Below are 21,930 nucleotides of genomic sequence, written 5' to 3'. Positions count from 1 at the left end.
TCCGGCCACTGCACTCCAGCCTGGGTGACAGAGCGAGACTCCGTCTCAAAAAAAAAAAAAAAAAAAATCCAAGAATTGTCGATGAAACAAACTACACACAGAAACACACTAGAGTTTCATTCTGCACATGCAGTGGGACTTTTCAGGAACACCCAGCTTTCAGTTGAGATGACCTGAGGCACCGGAGAGCTGGGGGAGGAGCTCCAGGGCAGATTCCTTTGACCAGGTATCTCCGGGACTCTGAGATAAGATTACCCTGATCTGAAAGCAATGGTTTCCAGTCTGTGCTAGACTTACCTTTGTAATGGAATTTGTTGTTGTTGTTGTTGTTGAGACAGTCTCACTTTGTTGCCAAGGCTGGAGTGCAGTGGCATGATCTCGGCTCACTGCAACCTCCATCTCCGGGATTCAAGCGATTCTCCCACCTGCCTCAGCCTCCTGAGTAGCTGAGGTTACAGGTGGGCACCACCACACCTGGTTAATTTTTGAATTTTTAGTAGAGATGGGGTTTCACCATGGTGGTCAGGCTGGTCTCAAACTCCTGACCTCAGGCGATGCGCCTGCCTTGGCCTCCCAAAGTGCTGGGACTACAGGCATGTTATAGGCGGCCAGCCTGTTATGGAAATTGGTGCTAGCATAGCAACTTACCTTTATAAGACACTTCTGGGACTGTCTAGAAGATAATGCAATACATGTATATGCAACATGAGTCACCCACCTCCAGCATGAATCCCTAAATCTACAACTATGTACTCAGATAGATATTCCTGGCACTTGTCATCACTTTGCATTAGTTTTGTGTTTTCTGTCATTTTATTCTGTAGTTTCCAATGACTGGTTCATTTTTTAATAATAGCGAACAATTATTCAGTGCTTCCTTTATCCTACGCACTGTTCTAAGTGCTTTAGGTAAATTTATTAATCGTCACAACAACTTAATGTAGTGCATGCTATTATTGCCCCCAAAGTTCTTAGACAGGTGAGTTTTGGAGGTGGGGTTCCCACCCTGGCGCCTGGAGCTCACCCACTTTCTCAGCTGCCTCTTGCTCTGTCATCACCTGGGCCACCATTCCCATGACCTTTGCATTTCCTCGGAGTGTTTCCTGTGGCTACTGGCACCCAGGGGACCTCAGTGCGTGCCTCTTTGCCTAATGTATGTACAGGCCCTATCTCGGAATGTTCCATTCCAGATGCCTCCATCATGGGCTCATTGTGAAATAAACAATGCGTGGCCACTAAAGCAGTTCTTTGAAAATGCAGCGTCAACACACCCACATTGACAGCAATGCAAAGTCACTGAAATTTTCTAGAATGACATGAGAGAAAAAATCCTTATACATAGTCTTTTCCAATGCAAACTTCTCTTTCAAACACTTATTAGAAAAGTTGGCTAGTAAGGCAAGAAAGTAACTTTTAGATTGTTTTGAATGAGGGTTTGCTTTTTGGAACCCTTTCAAATTTTGATAGCCTTAACAAACTGCTCTTATTTAACAAAGAGAAACAGCCAGGGTTAATCTGGAGCTTGGAGTCGATATGAAAATGGCCATTTCATCACCAGGCAATTCCTCCAGGCCAAAAGTGAGGTCCATGGAGTAACACAGCCTGTGATTCCCTCCCTCACCCTTCACATCGATTGAAAATGTATCTTCAAAGACAGGACTCATAAGCTCTTTTGATGCTTTTATTGACAATTTAAGTACAATCTTAGAGTTGTCAGATAATCTCAACACATGTCAGAGAAAATAGATTTTTTCTGCAAAGACTTTATTTCTATTTTTTGATACATTCATATTTTGTTACACCCTTCCTGTGCAAATAATACTGTGATTCGTTTTCATGTGTAGTGGATGCTGATTTTGCTTTTTTTGAGACAGAGTCTTACTCTGTTGCCCAGGCTGGAGTTCAGTGGCGTGATCTCGGCTCACTGCAACCTCTGCCCCCCGGGTTCAAGTGATTCTCCTGCCTCAGCCTCCCGAGAAGCTGGGATTACAGGCGCCTGCCACCGCGCCCAGCTAACTTTGTATTTTTAGTAGAGATGGGGTTTCGCTGTCTTGGCCAGGCTGGTCTTGAACTCCTGACCTCGTGATCCACCCACCTCAGCCTCCCAAAGTGCTGGGATTACAGGCATGAGCCACCGTGCCCAGCCTGCTCGAACTTATTTTAAGAATCACTGTTCTATTCTGGAAAGGGAAAAGACCACCACCAAGAAAGGGAAGGAGACCAAGCTGGACAGTCTAATAGTCTAACAGGGGTTCCTAGGGTGCCTGAGCTCTTGGGAGCAAACCTTGTTCAGGCACTGCAAGCCCAATGCAGCATGCAGGCTGGGAAGGCGCAATCATGCAAACATCATCAGGAAGAAAGCTATGGATGATGGGAAACACTGTGTGGTCCCTGTGACAGAAGGGAGCCACCTGATTTGTTGCATCGGGCCAGTGTAAGGAACTGCAATTTAGTGGGATTGCCAGCGATACTAAGTCAGGCCCTGATCAGGGTCTGGACTCCGTGTGGACACAAGCCACTGGCTGCCGGGGCTCATGCCTGTGACCTCTCTTTTTTTCCCTTACGATAGAGACTTTGATCTCTCTACCATTTCGATGTGAGCTTTGGGTTTCCTGTCGCAGGTCTGTTGTCACCATGGGGCCATGCTGGAGTCGGCAGATCTTCAGACAGTGTAGCCACATGAAGCTGTGGATGCTGATGTGGCTGCCGCAGAGCCCAGTCTGTCCTCAGTGCAGGGCGTCTGAGAGGAGAGGACTGTCCCAGGTGGCTGGAAGAAATGGATTATCTCATTTCGCAGTTAGGAAAAGAGGGACAGGTGCCCCGGAATGTGGAAAATTTGAGTTCATCCCCTCTCTTTCCTCCAGCAAGGATTTCAGGTGCTACATCTAAAAACAGAGGCCCTGTTGCCGATTTCAGAATTTACAGAGTCTCTAAATCCAAAAGGGCCTCCATGCGCTAGTGATACTCATGCCCTCAGTTATGTTCACGATCTTCCTGAGAAGTCAGACAATACAAGTAGAACAAAAGATAGTGGTTGTGCTCTCTCTTCTGCGTAGTGTGCGTAAGAACATGAGGTTTACCGCATGTCGTGTTGTTAATCTTTTGATTGTGCTGTGAATGGCTGAAAAAAAAGCTGAAAGTTTGATCGAACTGAAATCCAGTCCATGTCAACATAAGGAATATTCTAGTGAGTTTACTGTCCTAAGAGAAGGTCTCTCCTGGGGAACCCCTGGGTGTGCAGAGCTCCCTGGGACTTGCAGATTGGACAGAGAGGGTGTGCCAAAAGGTCATAAACCCTTCTAATGGAGAGAGTCCGGCACGCCTTCATTTCAGTAGTTCTGGAAAGGCTCCACTTTAAAGATTCTGGTTTAATAATGTTCACTTTTGTTCAGATTGAATATCATTTTGAAATCATTTCTAAACATGTCTCCTTTATAGGCACATTATCCATTAAATTTACAGAGGAGTCAAATGTATTAGCAAAATCTCCAAGCTGCAAAATGAATACTCAAAATCAAACTATAGATTTTTTGGTAATACTTTCAGAAAAACGATTTCTTTCTGAAGTTGCAAATCATGAAATTGAAGGAAAGTACATTAACTTGATTTCTTCCCTGTAATTCAAACATTCAACATTCAAATTAACTTTCATAATTTCTCACTTAGTTGACAAGTTGATTTATGCATAGTTGGCATTTCATTAATGCAATTTATAGAGATAGAATTCTTAAGGATAAACACATTTTTTTGGCTATTGCCTGTGGTTCTTTGGGAATAGATGCTTTCTGAAAATTTAAATAAGAACATTACTGTTAAAGCCATGAATCTAGTTGAGAACCCACTGCAGTTCATTTTACAGAGAAACACCTTGTCAATGCCATCTTCACGGTGTTTACTGAAGGTAAAACGCAGGATATTAAACGCGAGAACTCTCTCTCCAGCTACTCATTCTGCCTGACTTGAATTCAGGTGAGAATGACCCATACGAGATACATGGAGTGCACTTGAATCTGTGCTCCGGGATTTGTGTCATCCTGAGGCTGAGAGCACCTCTTGCTGGTGTCACAGACGGCTCTGCTGTTTTGTGTGGACAAACTGAAAGGGATTCAGGAGCTTCTTCTGTAATTTTGCTCTGCTGTGTTTCATGGACATAGTGAAAGGGATCTAGGAGGTTCTGCTGTAATTTGGCTGTAGTTGGACTTTGAAAAAAACTTGAAGTGTGTGTGTGTGTGTGTGTGTGTGTGTGTGTGTTTGAAAAGAGAATTAGCAAATGAAGGTAGGACACTGTGTATGCTCCCCCAGGATGGGGCGATGGGGTGCCTGGCTGCCCTGGCTACACGTCGAACCAGTGGTCCCCCATGCAGACGCGGTTCCACTCGCAGCCACAGTTCCAGCACCACTCGAGCCTGCACTGGGGCTGCGGACACTTCATGTGCATGCAGCCTCCTGTTGTGGGGAGAAAACAAAGGTGTGGTGGGTTCGCAGCAAATACCTGGAAAACACACATTCCCAAACCAACACGCTAGCCTAGACATCACTTTCTAAGTGAATAATAACAAGCAATACAAGGGCAGAGAGAAACTGAACTGAGGGAAAAAAATTAGAAAGTACAATAGAGCAGCTCTAAAGTGATGATATTCATTAAGAAATGAATGAAATTGCAGCATGTCATTTTTGTCGGTAACACATTTTATTTGTAAATCTGACTTTATTCTCCTGAAAGGTGATTTAGAGACGAACGCTTCAAGTTTCACAGATAGGGGTCAATTCCTCATTTAAATATATTTAAATATTAATATATTTAAAACACCAATATATTTATATTTAATTATATTTAAACATTAATATATTAATATTTAAATATATTTAAATATTAATATATTGATATTTAAAATATCAATATATTTATATGTGAATATATTAAAAATAATATATTTATATTTAAATATATTAATTAATAAAATTTGATATAACAATATAATGTATAATAATTTAAATGTATTTTGATTTATTTTTGCTCTTTCTATAGTGCTACTTACTTGGTTTGGCCAAATTCATAAAACAGGAACTGGGATAGCATATTATAATTATTATTATTTTTCTTTTTTTTTTTTTTTTGAGACAGAGTTTTGCAGTCTTGTCCTCCAGACTGGAGTGCAGTAGCGTGATCTCGGCTCACTGCAACCTCCACCTCCCAGGTTCAAGTGATTCTCTGGCCTCAGCCTCCTGAGTAGCTAGGATTACAGGTGCCCACCACCACGCCCAGCTAATTTTTGTATTTTTAGTAGAAACAGGGTTTCACCATGTTGGCCAGGCTGGTCTCGAACTCCTGACCTCAGGTGATCCTCCCGCCTCTGCCTCCCAAAGTGCTGGGATCACAGGCGTGAGCCACTGCACCCAGCCAGCATATTATTTTTAATAGGGAATATGTTCCTTAATGCTATCCAAAATTTTAATTAAGATGAGAGGGATAGAAAGGAAGTTACCAACAATGCTAGGTATTCTACGTATCTTATCTCGTTCGCTTACCAAAGCCCTTTGAGATCAGAGCATCATTCTGCTATAGAATTTCCCCAAGGTGAAGCACTTTTAAATGGTGAAGACAATGATTTCACCAAGGTCTGTGTGATTCCAATGTCCCTTCTTTCACAGAACGGGTTCTTTTCAGCATGAGAGGAAAAGTCCCTTATCTTGGGACTTATTTTGGAATTATTCACCTTCCTCAGTTGTCAAACATAGATTCCATGAGTTTCTGGAGCGCAGACACCCCTGCTTCAGTCGCCATCGGGGAACTGAAGGGAGGAGGAAGTGATTGTATGAGGATGTACAGAGAACTGCTTCTGTCCAAATTTCCTGGATAACCCCAGCAAATGCAGTTTCTTGACTTGAATCCTCCCTAGTGTTGAAGGTGCTCCATTACTCACTCTTACCAATTATCTTAATTGATTTTTTTCCTGCCAAATTTTCCAAGTAATTGCTTTGGTGCTATCTCACTTTTATTATTAGAAGCCTGGCACGAGAACTTACACTAATTTAAAATATTTATGAATATATAAGAATAGGCATTTATTTTAAGATAACTTGCCTACATGTAAAATCCCCTGTTTTCCTAATTCTTTCTGGCTTGCTTTAAAGATCATAAATTACAGATGTGTGGAAAATAAAGGAGAAAACTTACAACACTTTTACCTTCATACTTTCCACTTAGGTTTGTGCCATTTTTAGCACATATTGAATGGTTGTATATTTATGATGTAAATAATATGTTACATGGTGTGACATTATAAAACCACTTGTTTCTCTAAAATATAATATTTTATCATATCATAAATATATCATTATTATATCATGTATCGTAAAATATATTCAATCAAAATTATTGAGCAATACATTAAAACTTAATGAACTGTTAAAGCAATTCTAAATGAAAGGGTAAGAAAGTTTCCTATTGTGATATTTAATATAAATAAGCATATATAAACATAAATATATATGAAGAGAGAGTGTGTGTGTGTGTATTTATTTATATTTTTTTGAGACGGAGTCTCGCTCTGTCGCCCAGGCTGGAGTACGGGACACAATCTGGGCTCACTGCCATCTCCGCCTCCCGGGTTCAAGCGATTCTCCTTCCTCAGCCTCCCGAGTAGTTGGAATTACAGGCACCTGCCACCACGCCTGGCTACTTTTTATATTTTTAGTAGAGACGGGGTTTCACCATGTTGACCAGGCTGGTCTCAAACTCCTGACCTCGTGATCTGCCCACCTTGGCCTCCCAAAGTGCTGGGATTTCAGGCATGAGCCACCATGCCTGGCTGATAGATGTGTTTTTCATACACAGTCCCTAACTCACAACTCCCATAGCTCTTGTTACGGTCTTTTGTTATAATGTTGGGACAATTCAGGCCTCAGAAACAGGCCTCAGAAAAGAGAATCTCTCCCTCTGACCTTTCCTTGACCTCCTTTTACCAGCCCAGGGCAGGACTGGAACCTTCCGCTGCTGTTCTGACTGTGGGTTATAAGACCCGGATTTCAGAAAGAGTCCTGTCCATCCCCTGGAGGAAGGAATGCTGCACAGAGAGGCCAAGAAGAATCTAGACCGGCAGGCCTTGCAGGGTTTCCCCACTCCATCTATTACCCTGAGATCAAAGCCTTTCTGTCCCATCGCATTTCAACACGTCTGTCCATGCTTCCATCATGCCTATTCCAGGAAGTCTCCACAGAGGGCCCCAGAGGACAGGGTTTGTTGAACACATGGAGGTTGCTGAACACATGGAGGTTTCTGGGCAGGGCACCCAGGGAAGGCTTGGAAGCTCCGCCACCCTTCCCCCATACCTCGCCCTCTTCATCTCTTTATCTCTATCTTTTGTAATGTCCTTTATGATAAACTGGTAAATGTGTTTCCCTGGGTTCTGTGAGCCACTGTAGCAAATAGCAGAACCCAAAGAAGGAGTCATGGGAATCCCAATTTGAAGTCGGTCGATCAGAAGTTCCAGAAGCCCAGACTTGCGACCGGTGTCTGGCAGTCCTGTGGGACTGAGCCCCCAGCCTGAGGGATCAGACACTATTTCCTGGTAGACAGCGCCAGGGTTGAAGAGCAGGACACTCCCCCGGGGTGCACTGCAGAACTGATTGCTTGCTTGCTGCATGGGGAAAAACCCCCGCACATTCCGTCACAGAAATCTTCTGTGCTGACTGTTGTTATTGAATGAGAGAATAGAAGAAGCATGTTGTTTGTTCTACACTGAGACGGAATGCCAAAAATTAATACCAAGCATTTAATGAATCTGGGATACTCGCATTGTAAATAATATCTTGTTACAGAAGCTAGAATTACAATGGCCTGGTACAGTAAGAATGGAAATGGGAAGAGAGGATATTCACGTGATTCACTTTCTTTCCTCCCGAGTGCTTAATATACACAAGGCCATAGAGCTAGACCCCAGGCCATGAAGGAGCATGGAGGACCACAATTCTAAAAGCTTTGCCAGCTTCAAAGTAAATGCATACAGGAAGCCACTGAAACTTCATGCAGATTTGTGGATATAGACATGAAGGGAATGTGGCTTCCTTTGTAGTGAGTTCTGTCTGCAGATGGACACTCAAACCATGAAAAGCTCAGTCTATGCCAGGCACTCGACATTGTGGCTCTGGCCAGCAATTCTTCCATTAGATTTAATGAGAGCGTGGAAGTCCCTGAACAACCTGAAGGCAAATTTAAGGAGCACCACACGCTCAGTCAGGGAATGGAGCCAGAATCTCATCTGCTTGAGATGGAAGTGAAGACATTTCTGGAGACTGGAGGGGATTATAGGAGAAAGTACCAGGGTTTAGCCTGTGCTTAAAATGGAAATTCCTTGCATTATCATTCAGCTTCTCTGAGGGATGAAGGGCATTCCTGAAACACAACTGAGTATGTAACAGGCCATAAACCTTGGTGAGAACCAGGTAACATCCTTGGTCATAGAGTCTACGTCTTGTTTCAGTTATAGTGATGCACTTTTAAACAGTTTAGGCCATCGCTAATAAGCTTCAAGTCTCAGCTTTTCCATTTGTAAGTTAAAAATTTGGAGGTAAAAAATTAGTGCTTTCATTTATAGTACATCACAATATTTCCAAGAAATAGCCCGACGGGGAGAAACTTTCTTACAGTCACGAACCATATGACTCCTACAACTCCATCTTTGGAGGCGCCGGTGTGTTCTGAGTCCAGGGCAGATCTGATGAATAATTTTCCTGCTTCTCACCATAGAATATCTCCCTGCCTCACAGGATCAAGTCCAAGCCCCAAACCTGCGGTTCGGGGACCTACATTCTGCATCCTACCCACTGCTTCAGCTGAGGCTCGTGTGGGTGGTACCTGGAACACCAGCAGCAGGGGCTGCCTCCACACACTGGGTCGTGCACACCGGTGCCTTTGCTCATGCAGTCCTGGGGCGTAGGACGCCTCCTCTTGCTCCTCCTTGCCTTGCTCATATCTGCCCATTCTTCAATTCTTCACTGGTATCATCTCTTCCGGGAAGCCTCCTCCGGGTCTGTGTGCCCTGATAGCTTTCTTCCCTATATTATTTTATTAAAGAGATCTGTTTATGTGTCTATCTCTAAACTGTTTACAAGCTAAGTTTTTGTTTGTTTGTGTTTTATTTATTTTTTTTGAGACGGAGTCTCACTCTGTCACCCAGGCTGAAGTGCAGTGGTGCAATCTTGGCTCACTGCAACCTCCACCTCCTGGGTTCAATCGATTCTTGTGTCTCAGCCTCCCGAGTAGCTGGGATCACAGGTGCCTGCCACCACACCGAGCTATTTTTTTTTTTTTTTTTTTTGTATTTTTACTAGAGACAGAGTTTCACAATGTTAGCCAGGCTGGTCTTGAACTCTTGAACTCAAGTGATCTGCCAGCCTTGGCTTCCCAAAATGCTGGGATTACAGGTGTGAGTCACTGCACCCGGCTTACAAGCTAAGTTTTAATTCGGCAAATATTTATTGTCCAGGCACTCTTCTGCGATTGGAGCCTAGACAGTCAAGGTCCCTGATCTCATCGGCTTATGTTCTAAACGGCGACAGACAGCAAACATGTAAATGAACAAATTAAGCAATGATCTGGGAAGGAGGTGGTGCTATGAAATTATTATTAAACTGGTGGGTGGGACTCGTTGGTTAAAGGGGGAAGCAGATGCTGAGATGGAAAGGGAGGAAGGCAGGCTGGGCAGAGGAGAAGCCCAGCTCAGGCACAGCCTGAGAGGCCTCAGCTGATGCCCAGGAGCTCCAGGGCTGGGGCAGCTCTCAGGGTGGTCCTGAATTTGGTTAGTGGGTTGGGTATTATGACCACCTCCAAGCAGCAGTCATGGGACAGGAGCTCTCTGGGGAAGGGGAGGGAGCCAGAACTAACTCTCTTGGCAGAGGTGATTGCCCAGAGAGCTCAAGGCCATCCGCAGGCAGGCCCCCCGCAGAGGAAATGGCAGTGCTTCCCCCTCCAGAGGTCGGATGGTGCTGACAGCGCCCCCCACAGGAGGGCAGGGGTCTTTGGCAGGGTGGTAAGGGGCGGTCTCACTGAGAAGAGGTCAGCTGGGCTGAGATCTGAAAGACAGGAAGGAGCCACCCATGGGCAATGACGACACAGAAGTGTCCTGGGGAGGACTGAGGGAGTGGGAGTGGGACCCGTGTGGTTACAATGTCAGTGGGGACCCCCGGGGAGAAGGGCAGGACTCACCTTGCCTTTGAGAAGTCTACGCGTCTATGTAGAGGATGGATCGTAAATATGCGAGAGTGGAGGCAAGAGCCCCTTTGGGAGGCGGTACTTGGAAGAGGAGGTGGGCAAGCAGGGCACTGGCTGGGGATGTGGAGTCAGAGCTGGGCAGATGCTGGATCAGAGCACGGGGAAGGCCGTGGTGACTGGGGCGTAAGGAAATGGGTAGAATGAAGGATGAGCTTTAGCTTAGTGGCTTGAGGAACTGGGCGGTGCTGTTGACTGAGGTGGGGTGCACTCTAGAGGAAAAGGTTTTCTAGGAGCAGCTAGCACTCTGCTTTGTAAAATTTGAGCTGTCCATTGAACAATCAGTGGAGACATTAAGGAAGCAGCTGGCTATTTGAGTTGGACCCGGGGATGAGATGAGGGTGGGGTGTAGATTTGGGAGCCATCAGTACAGGGATAGTATTTAAGGCCACAAGACTGTGTTATGTGTCACAAAGGCGAAGTGTCTCAGGTGTCCCCACAAGCTGATAGTAAGTGCTGAACCAAACAACCACGGAGGAGAGAAACAGAAAGCAACAGGTCCAGGCTCGCTGACCACTTCCTTTTTTTTTTTTTTTTTTTTTTTGGAGACAGAGTCTCACTCCGTCGCTCAGGCTGGGGTGCAATGGCGTGATCTCAGCTCACTGCACATTCTGCCTCCCAGGTTCAAGTAATTCTCCTGCCTCAGTTTCCCAAGTAGTTGGGACTACAGGCATGCACCACCATGCCCAGCTAACTTCTCTATTTTTAGTGGAGACAGGGTTTCCCCATGTTGGCCAGGTTGGTCTCGAACTCCTGACCTCAGGTGATCCACCTGCCTTGGCCTCCCAAAGTGCTGGGATTACCGGTGTGAGCCACCACACCCAGCCTCACTGACCACGTCTTATCTTGCAAACTGCCACCACCAGAGCCTGGGCTAACGAGGAGGCCACTAAGGTATGGACCCTAGACCCACTGGGTAAATTCTCCACCTGCCGTGCCTGTGAAGCCTGCCAGAAGAGGGAGCATGGGTGGGTGTTTAAGGAGCCCCACTGAAGACAGAGACCTGGCTGATTTTTACCAATTGTTTCTCTAAGGTTATACAACACACATGTTTATTACAGAAAAGCACACAAAGAAATAAAGTCCTCTTTGATCCTATCATGCCTAGAGCTACTCACTATGACATGGTAACATCTTGCTTCCAGTCTTTTTCTTCTGATTCTATTTCTTCCCATATATACACTTATTTCCAAACTGACATCATGTACCACTTGCTTTGAAATTCTGATTTCTCACTTAGGATGGATGTAAACCTTTCCGCCATGCCTTCATAACTTCTTCATCCACACGAACCAGCACACGTCTCCGTGTGCTCCTCCTGCCCATCCTGTGAGGAAGTCCCATTGAAATCCATCTTATGAGTGAGGAAACTGGTGCTCACACAGCCACAGTCCATGGCAGAGTCCTAACTCCTGCAAGACTGCAATGTGGGGCTGTGTGATGCTTTACCATGGATTTATCAAAAAATAAACCAATCTTTCTCATACTGAAGCCATTAGACACTTAGATGATTTTGAGTTTACTATACTATAAATAATGCTGCAGTTGGCACCTTTTTTCCTAAAATGTGTGTGGGGGTGGGGAGGGTGTTTGTATATTATACATTTCAGGTTATTTCTTTAGGATAGATTTTCAGAGGTAGAATTATTGGGTCAAATAATATAAAGTCTTTATATATGTATTGCCAAAGTGGTTTCCAGAAAAGTTACACTAACTTATGATGTCCTCACCAACCTTGAGAATCATTATTAAAAAACAAAACAAACAAAAAATTAAGGCCGTGCACGGTGGCTCACACTTTGGGAGGCCAAGGCGGGTAGATCACCTGAGATCAGGAGTTCGAGACCAACTTGGCCGACATACAGTGAAACCCCATCTCTACTAAAAAATCCAAAAATTAGCTGGGCGTGTTGGCATATACCTGTAGTCCCAGCTACTTGGGAAGCTGAGGCAGGAGAATCTCTTGAATTCGGGAGGTGGAGGTTGCAATGAGCCGAGATCGCGCCATTGCACCCCAGCCTGGGCGACAGATCAAGACTGTCTAATCTCTGTGCTTTACACCCTTGTCAGTGAAATACCAGGCCTGTGATCCCAAACCATCATACATCTTCTCCTGGGAAGGGCCCTTCCGTGTTCTTTCCCTCCCATTTCCCAGTGCAACCTGCTAACCAGTGAGTGGCGGTGGAAACTAGAGAAGCTCTTTCCTTCTATCCCATCGATGCCTTCTGCTCTTTATAGGTGCATGCCAATCCCTGCATTTTCTAGGAGCATTGCTGCATGCAACGGAATAATAAGGACATGCTGGGTAAATTCTTTATTTTCTCTGCAGGAAGCCACTGATCCAGCACTAAGGATTTGGAATGAGCTAAGCCAGCACCTGCGGCTCTGGGATGTGTTCAAGCACACTCTTGTTTGCATTAATGAAGACTTCCCGAAGGGCACAACTGAAAAGAGAGAGGCTTGAGTGCCCATCCTAGGATGGCCGGGCTTCCCTCCCGCAAGTCAGCTCTGGGCAACCTGCCAGCCAGGGCATTGCTGATGCTCATTGAGGAGAAGCTGGGAGAGGCTGCAGCTGGCTTCATGTCATCGCTCATCTGTGACAGCGCTGCTGACTCTGCCTTTTGCACACATACAAGTGCATCGCATTGAGAACAGGCTCTCTGACCACTGGTTGTGATGGCTTTGCCCTGAGTGGCATGTCCAGGATAGACAGCAGGAAGTCCCCCATTGGTACTGAGTCATCAGGGGCAGGCCACAGGGATCTTTAAATATAGACGAGAGTTTAATTTTGAATAATGTTGCAAAGCTGGGGAAGGCTACAGACTGACGGCTGGCAGACAACAGGGTCAGATGGTGCAGCCTCAGTGCTGGGGAAGGTTCACCAGGGAGGATGGAGAAACCACAGCTGCCTCCTGACTGCCACTTATCCTCAACCACCTTCCATATCTTGGTTGTAGTTTCTATATTTATTCCCTTTCCAACCACATAAATGCTAACTGTGTGCCTCACATAGCCATGGAACTACTCACTCATTAAATATTTCTGTGTAGCAAAAACAATAATAATAATGATAATGGGTAACATTTCTCAAGGGGTTACCCAACACACCAGGCACCTTCAGACAGCATCTCATTTAATCCTGGGATCCCTGACTGGCATGATTCTCCCCACAGAGCCGACGACATCCTCATTCTCTGCTCAGCACCGACTCACCATTTTTTTCCACTGGCACATGGCAGCGGGGACAGGGCTTCGTGGTTTTCTTGATGGTTTCTTTGGAGGCTTCTTCCCAACGAGCCTGCTCTGCGGCTCTTTCATCAACTCTGTAGGCCTGGGTAAGCAAAGAGGAAAGGCATTTAATCTGAGCTTTCTGTTACTGGGATCAGGGTTTAGGTTCCCTGTACGCTGGTACAGGAAATTCTTGAAGACAGGAGTGCCTTCGGGCAAGAAGCCTAAATATCAATGCACTTGACAAATGCTAGACAGCTACTGGGCAGATGGGGATGCTGTCCCTGGCATGTGGCGTATGCGTTGGAGCGGGGAAGAGATTGTTCGGTTGTGTAGTGTGAGCTCCTCTATTCTGTTGTTTTGCGTAATTGTAATAAATAACACCTATCAGGTGCTTAATATGCAGGCAAGGTGATCAGTGCTCAAATACACTTCTCATTAGACACTTCGTCAGATGTGAAGTGAGTGTCTAGTTTTTATTTCACATCGAGGATTAGACAGGTGAAAACATGGCCCAAAGCTGGTAAGAGGGAGCATCTGTGTGACTCCGGATTCTTTGCTTTTAAACTTTGCTCTACATCTTGTTATCCTTCCTTGCACCTGGCAAATGGGGAACTCCAAATGTTGTCACAGAAGAGACAGTAGCAAAAACAGGAAATGAAGTCGATGTGCCAGAGAGGGCAGTGGGAGCTGTGAGTGAAGACTGTGGCTCTGGAGCCGGCTGTCTGGTTCAAATCCCAGCTCCACCCAGAGGGGCGACTCTGGAAACATTCCCTACGCTCTCTCACAGTCCTCATCTCTTCGATGAAATGCCTTGTGCATTGGGGGTATGGAGGACTCCAGTGTGGCAAGCTTTTAAATACGTTTGCTGACCTTTTTCATGTCACCGAGAGCTGGGTGGTGCCTGCACCATCATGTATAAGGAGGTTTTCTGGTGGGAGTGGAAGCAAGAGGTCCTGGGCTGGCTGTGGTTGGCATCTGTGACCTTAAGGACCAGTCATTTGGGGATTATCCCCAGATAAGATGAAGCATCACCAAAAACATGAATCCAAACGTTGTCATTTCACTTTCGAATTCCAAACCTTTTTGAAATGTTAGAGTTTTTGAATCTTTGTGGATGAAGTATCATGGTGAGAATAACTGTGCTGCATTTAATAGTGTCTTTAGGAATTAGTGCTCATGTTTCTGTTATTTCCGTGGAAAGTGAATTCTTCCAGGAACAAGATCACGCTTCAGAAATCCTCACATCTCATTTCTGGCATAGCATCTGGTACACAGCAGGTGCTTAGTGCATTTTAGCCAAGGGAATGAATGAATGACACAGCCCAGGAAGGCACTACACTTTCAGCCATCCAGAATAGGACCCTGTGAAATGGGAAGGGCATGTGGGTGCATCCCTGACAGTGGTGGGGGCACCACAGACAAGCTTTGCCTAGGGCTGGTCACTGGGTGAAGCCAATTTCATTTCTGTTAATGAGCCATCATGGGCACGAAGGAAACATGCTTTGATAACTGCCACGGTGTCACGTGATTTGTGAATACTTTGTTAGAATAACACGAAGTCAGCTGCTAGAAGGCAACGGTAGGTGAATGAGTGCTTCCTTTGCTAAGATCCACTCACAGCAGAGGCCCAGTGAGGGCGCTGTGGTTAGTGAGGGCCATTTCACAACTTGGTAACTAGGTATGTGTCTTCACAACGCATCTTCCAGTCACCAGAGTCACGTGTGGTCCTAACTGTCAGTGACACGTAGCAAACACCCATCCCCCCCACCGACGTGCACCCCAGTGCCACCCCTGCCTCATGTTCCTTGCTATTCTTTTTCAGGTCTAGGAGTCTGTAGCTCTGTAGCAGTGGTTTACAACTGCTTGCTGGTGGCAAGTTGGCAAGTCATACAAATTGGAGAAAAATACAATTTTACTTATTAGAAAATAATTTCAAAATGCCATTTTTTAGCAAAACATGGCATTCTGCATGCAAAGGGCAATTTCTCCCAGGTCCACACACCTAAAAATGCTGGATCAAATATGGAAAAAAATCTTTTATAAACATGTGGCTGATAGGGTGGGAAGGTAAAGGAAATCCTTAAAGACAGTAAATCCTCCTGGTTTGGGAGGAAGGAGCCTGCCATTTGCTGTGGGGCTATCTTCTTAGTCCCGGGTCCCCATCATCCAGGTCGTCCCAGGCCCTAAGGGCACAGGCAGGAGACAAAGCCTCTGGCTGAAGCAGGGTGGGAGGTAGAATCCAGTTTTACTACACACAGAGGACCTGGACTCCTGAGGGTGACGTTCTTAGTGGAGGAAGCCAGGGTGAAAGCCTGCCCAGAAGAGAGAATTGATAGATACATGCTGAGACCACTCAGGCTGGGTTCTGTGATGCAGCAGGTTTGGAAAACATTTCTCTGAACATTCCTAATCATCAGGCCTTGGACACGAGGGTTGGTGAAAAGAATTCATCCTATCTGATTAGCTTTAAAAAACCTCAAGCCAAAAATTAATTTGAAATATTACCAGATTGGCAGTATACCCTGGAACCAAGCGGAAGCAAAAATATCTTTTGTGGTGCACAGCATGTAAAAAAGCCAAACCTCAAAGAAATTACACAAATAAAATTCTAAGAAATCTGGGATCACAATAAAAAAGTTAAAAAGTCACCTAATACAGGAGAAAACTAGCTACATGAGTGAAAGTCACAGAATTACAGAAACTGCAGAATCTAACCAGCAAAGGTTGTAGATATTGGAATGGTCAGAGACAGAGTACTGGCCAGGTGTAGTGGCTCACACCTGTAATCCCAGCAGTTTGGGAGGCTGAGGCGGGTGGATCACTTGAGGCTGGGGGTTCGAGACCAGCCTGGCCAACATGGTGAAACCTTGTATCTGCTAAAAACACAACAATTAGCCAAGCGTGGTGGCGTGCACCTGTAGTCCCAGCTACTTGGGAGGCTGAGGCCAGAGAAGAACCTGAGAGGCAGAGGTTGCAGTGCGCTGGGATTTTGTCACTGCATTCCAGCCCCAGTGATGGAGTGGGACTTTGTCTCAAAAAAACCCAACTGAGTATAAACTAAATATGTTTGTTATGTTTAAATAAATAAAGGTCATGATAATGGAATAAGAGACTGTCACAATTAACTAGGAAGATGTGAAAAAGAAACAAATTTCTTTGTTTTGTCCATTTTTCTGGACAGGAAACACTAATAATTAAAATTAGAAACTCAGTTGATGAGTTACATAGCAAATTAGATACAAATGAAGAGAGAATTTGTGAACTGAAAGATGGAGCTGAAGAAATTACATAAAATGCCAAGAAGTAAAAAATATGAAAAGGAGATTAAGAGATGGGGGGATAAGGTGAGAAGGTCCAATGTTTTTCTAATTAGAGTTCTAGAAGGTAATAACAAAGAGCATGAGAGAGAAACAGTGTTTGGAAAGAATGGCAAAAAAAAAAAAAATTATCTACAAAGAAGTTACAATTATTTCCCCAGCTGATTTCTCAATGCATGGGTGCTGGCAGACAGTGATGGTATCTTCAAAGCACTGACAGAAAATACCAGCCCACTTAGAATTCTATCCAAGCAAAATTAATTTTTAAGAATGAGCATAAATAAAAACACAGTCATAAAAAACAGCATTTCCCATCAACAGAAGTTCACTAAAGAAACATGGATTTGGGAGGCTGAGGCAGGCAGATCACGAGGTCAGGAGTTTGAGACCATCCTGAGCAACATGGTGAAACGCCATCTCTACTAAAAATACAAAAATTAGCTGGGCATGGTGGTGGGCGCTTGTAGTCCCAGCTACTCAGGAGGCTGAGGCAGGAGAATTGCTTGAACTCGGGAGGCGGAGGTTGCAGTGAGCCAAGATCGTGCCACTGCACTCCAGCCTAGGTGACAGAACGAGACTCCGTCTCAAAAAAAAAAAAAAAAAGAAAAAGAAAAAAAAAGAAACATGGAATTAGGAAAAGTCCAGAAGGAGCCAGGACTTGCAAGAAGAAACTGTGAGAAGAGAAAATGGGTAATGTTTGGTAAGTCACAGGAAATACTCATTATATAAAACTGTAAATGATGCTTAATTTGCTGGTTTTAAAAAAGAAAAAATGCAAGTAGGCTGGGTGTGGTGGCTCACGCCTGTAATCCCAGCACTTTGGGAGGCCAAGGTGGGTGGATCACCTGAGGTCAGGAGTTCGAGATCAGCCTGGCCAACATAACAAAACCCGTCTCTACTAAAAATACAAAAATTAGCTGGGCGTGGTGCACATGCTACTCGAGAGACTGAGGCCAGAGAATCGCTTGAACCTGGAAGGTAGAGATTGCAGTGAGCCGAGATGGTGCCAGTACACTTCGGCCTGGCTAATGGAGTGAGACTTTGTCTCAAAAAAAAAAAAAAAAAAAAAAAATAGTACGGAAGTGTGAGAACTGGATGATTCTAACGTGCTGGCATGATTCAGGCAGAGGGTCATTAGAGTTTTTTACATTAATATATGTGTACATTCTAGGGTAATCAGTAAAATAAAAGAGAAAGCAATTTACTTCTAAACAAGGAAAAATACAGTGGAAAGGCAAACAAAAGAGTTAGTCAAAAGAAAGGCAAGAAGTAAAACTATTGAAATGTAGAAAGTAATAGAAAGTATAAAATAAAATGGCAGAAATGACTGTAAATATCCCAGCACTCACAACCTATGTGGACAGATTATCACTGGGCAGGGCTTGCTAAACTCTAGAGTCTTAGCACTTATCTGGGAGGCCTTGTCTGCAGGAGGAGCATTCAGGGGCTGAAGTTTCTGGCTTAGGTGTGTGCACACCTAAAGCCTTTGTTACATGTTGCCAAGTTAAGAGCATTTTCAACTGGGTGAATACAATGTTTATTCTAACAAAGGATGTTACAGTCAGCCCAAGAGAAAGATTCAGAGCTCAACTTCCAGAAATCTCCTGCCTGTCAATAGCACATTACTGGAGGGGAATTAAGAACTGGAAACTTGCAAATTTATATTAATATGCTTAATTCTTTCCAGGAAGAAAGATTAAAATGATGGCAAAGGAAGAGAAATAATTGCTTCCCAAAATACCAATTTTCTCTGACTTCTGATCCCCAGAGCACACAAAGCAGAGTGTAACTTGTAGGCCCACCAGAAAGCAACTAGGATTTCCCAAAAGGGCTCTGGATCTAACACCTCCAGCAGCAAACGTCCTTCAAATCAGGGCACTGCAAGCTTAATACCTAGGAGTGATTACAAAAGACTCCCCATGTAAACATTTCCACACTAGTGTGCACTGAGCTACTGGATGGGCCAGTTCACCCAGCGGAGAGGGAGGTAGCTAGGAGGGTTTGATCCCTAGACTGGAAGAGAGAAAACTGAGAGCAGCACTTTCTGTTTTCACCTGCAAGGATATGTACCATTATCATTTCCTTCACAGACTCTGCACTGGGGCCAACGTTACTTCTTCCCCGGATCAACATGTTGAAATCCTACCCACCAAGGTGATGCTATTGGGAGGTGGGGCCTTTGGGAGGTGATTAGGTCATGAGGGTGGAGCCCTTATGAAGGGATTCATGCCCTTATTAAAGGGACCCCAGAGAGCTCTCTTGCGTCTTCCACTATGAGGAGATCCTGTGAGAAGCCAGCAGTTTGCAGCCAGGAAGAGAGACCTCCCCAGATCTACAGCCTGAGGTTGAGGCTTACTGGGCTGAGCTTGGGTTCCTGCAAGCCATGGGCAGCAGTGTGGGTGGAGAGGCACCCTCATGTCCACCCCACAGGACACCGGAGCTCATGTGAGCCAAGGAGTCAAGGACCCCCACATGGAGATGCCCACACTGAAGGTCAGAGACAGAGTTCTGAGAAAGCCCGGGGAAGAGAAAATACCCCAAACCCTAGGGAAGAACCAAAATGCTGATAGCGCAAAATGGTTTTTAGTACTGTGAAAGCAAACTAAGTATGACCTAAGAAGGACTCTATACTTCTGTATTTGAGTCCTTGTGGTCGAACTTAGCAAGACTGAAAACCCAACTTAGGAGTGTGTCTAACTTAATAGGTAGACAGGATTGACAGCCTAACTTTAGAGTATGCATCTGTAACAATAGCTGGGTCTTGGCCAATCCCAGCAGCCATGCTTCAGCCACTCATACACTGCTGAGTGTTCGAACTGTGTTCACATAAGGCCAACGCCAACCTGTAACCAACCCGGCTATTTCTGTACCTCACTTCCGATTTCTGTACGTCACTTCGCTTTTCGTCTATAAATTTGTTCTGACCACGAGACACCCTTGGAGTCTCTGAATCTGCTGTAATTGTGGAGGCTATCCAATTTACGAATCGCTTTTTTGTTTTTTTCTTGCTCAATTAAACTCTGCTAAATTTAACGTGTCTGAAGTTTTAACAGTACCAGGCTACGGGAGTGTTTTTTAGCCAGCAGGACAGCCGGCTAACTTTTTTGAAAGTGGGTAACTTTCTTTCACAGTCGGGGTGGGGTTCATTCTGACCTCCTGGGACTGACAGGGGCCCAGGTAGATCATGGCCTTGATTGCAGAGTTAGGGGTTAAGGTGTAGAAAACTGATGAGGTGTGTCTTTTTTTTTTTTTTTTCTGGTAGACAATATGTGCTCAAAAGTTATGGTTTTATTCCTCCACAGGGCATGAAGCAGTTGTTATCTAACTTAGAAGTCAAATTTCAGCATTCCGTTCCCAATGAACAACATGGCATTCTGTTCCTCCAACACTACTTGGGCTGATTTTCCCATTAATTTGATGACTCAGACCTCGGCACGGGCTAACACAGAACTGTGTAGGCATGGTGCTGTGACAGCTGCAGGGTGTTAGAGGGAGGGGTGGCCAGCGGGTCCGGCATCCCGGTGCCCAGGAGGGGAAGGCTTTGAAGAAGAAAACTAAGGACACTTCTGTTACATAAGGAAGGGCACTGTGTGGCAGGGGCTCTGCCCACATCATGGAATGTAGTAATTGCAGCATCCCTGAAGGACGGAGCTTGTCATTAACTATTTCCGCTGGAGAAATCAGAGTCTCGGGAACTAAGTAACTTAAGACCGAGGCTGCCTGGCCTGCGAGCGGCCGGTTCAGAATCGGAGCCCCGAGCTGCCTGGGTTCATACTCCAGCCCCTGCAGCCTCGATTTCTTCCTGTCATTATCAAGTCACACGCTACAAAGAGGGCTAAGGGACTAAGGCTAAGATGCTGTCATGGAGATCTGGAGGTCCCTGGGGACTTCTGAGAGAGCAGTTTTCAAACCGCTTGTGGCCAGGCACGGTGGCTCACACCTGTAATCCCAGCACTCTGGGAGGCCAGTGCGGGCAGTCAGGAGTTCAAGACCAGCCTGGGTCATATATATATATATACACACACACACATATTTATATACATGTGTGTATATATACACACACACACATATATATACACACACACACATATATATGGCAACCTCAGTCTTAAGTTTTATATATATACGTGTGTGTGTGTGTGTGTGTGTGTGTGTGTGTGTGTGTGTGTGTATGCTGGGCCTGGTGGCACATACCTATAGTCCCAGCTACTCAGGAGGCTGAGGCATAAGAATCACTTGAATCCAGAAGGTGGGGGTTGCAGTGAGCTGAGCTCATGCCACTGCACTCCAGACTGGGTGACAGAGCAAGACTCTGTCTCAAAACAACAAAAACAACCGCCACCACCACCACCACCCAGCTTGTGGTAAAGGCAGTGGGAGAAACTGCCCAGCCCCGCTCCCCTCACTGCAGCAGCCTTCCTGCCCTCCACTTGCCTGCTTCCCCTGGCACCAGTGTTGCACCTCCATTCCCAGCTGCCCACCGCCCTTCTGTCCTGGGCCATCACTGCTGCCCCACCGGTTCTGCCTTCCCCAACCTACTGAAAGTGCTTTCAAGAAGGACGCCAGGAGGCCCCGGCTGCCAAAGCTCATACCCTTTGTCATCATCTCCAACTGTTCCACTGCACCTAACATGTGGGACAGGTCCTCAAGAAGGCCCTTGGAGTTCCTGCCCTTCTCAGCGTCACAGCTATTCCTGTGCTTCCTTTTTGTTTTTTATTTTTTTATTTTTGAGACGGAGTCTTGCTCTGTCGCCCAGGCTGGAGTGCAGTGGCGCGATCTCAGCTCACTGCAAGCTCCGCCTCCCGGGTTCAGGCCATTCTCCTGCCTCAGCCTCCCAAGTAGCTGGGACTACAGGCGCCCGCCACCTCGCCTGGCTAGTTTTTTGTATTTTTTAGTAGAGATGGGGTTTCACCGTGTTAGCCAGGATGGTCTTGATCTCCTGACCTCGTGATCCGCCCGTCTCGGCCTCCCAAAGTGCTGGGATTACAGGCTTGAGCCACTGCGCCTGGCTATTCCTGTGCTTCCTATCCTCACCCAGTGGATCCACGGGGAAGGAGGGGAGTCCCAGACCCAGTGACTGCTGCCGACCCCACGGACCCTGGGGAGCGGGAG

At 45.6% G+C, this 21,930-nt stretch overlaps 1 protein-coding gene across 2 annotated transcripts in view; it reads right to left on the bottom strand.

Annotated features, from left to right (window-relative positions):
- Window positions 1-1,670: 1,670 nt before the first annotated feature.
- PRKN (parkin RBR E3 ubiquitin protein ligase) overlaps window positions 1,671-21,930 on the bottom strand; it is a 1,373,216-nt gene continuing 1,352,956 nt past the window's right edge. For both annotated transcript variants that reach the window (XM_015137330.3, XM_015137331.3), the window contains exons 11-12: window positions 13,484-13,601; window positions 1,671-4,446 (exon numbers count right to left, since the gene is read on the bottom strand). In XM_015137330.3, coding sequence (XP_014992816.3) covers window positions 4,334-4,446; window positions 13,484-13,601 — 231 coding nt within the window. In that variant the 3' untranslated portion in view covers window positions 1,671-4,333. The remainder of the gene's footprint in view (window positions 4,447-13,483; window positions 13,602-21,930) is intronic.

The sequence above is a fragment of the Macaca mulatta genome, chromosome 4 (assembly GCF_049350105.2).
Source record: "Macaca mulatta isolate MMU2019108-1 chromosome 4, T2T-MMU8v2.0, whole genome shotgun sequence".
Taxonomy (NCBI): Eukaryota; Metazoa; Chordata; class Mammalia; order Primates; family Cercopithecidae; genus Macaca; species Macaca mulatta.
The sequence above is the reverse complement of the archived record's forward strand: the minus strand, read 5'-3'. Positions and strand labels throughout refer to the sequence as shown.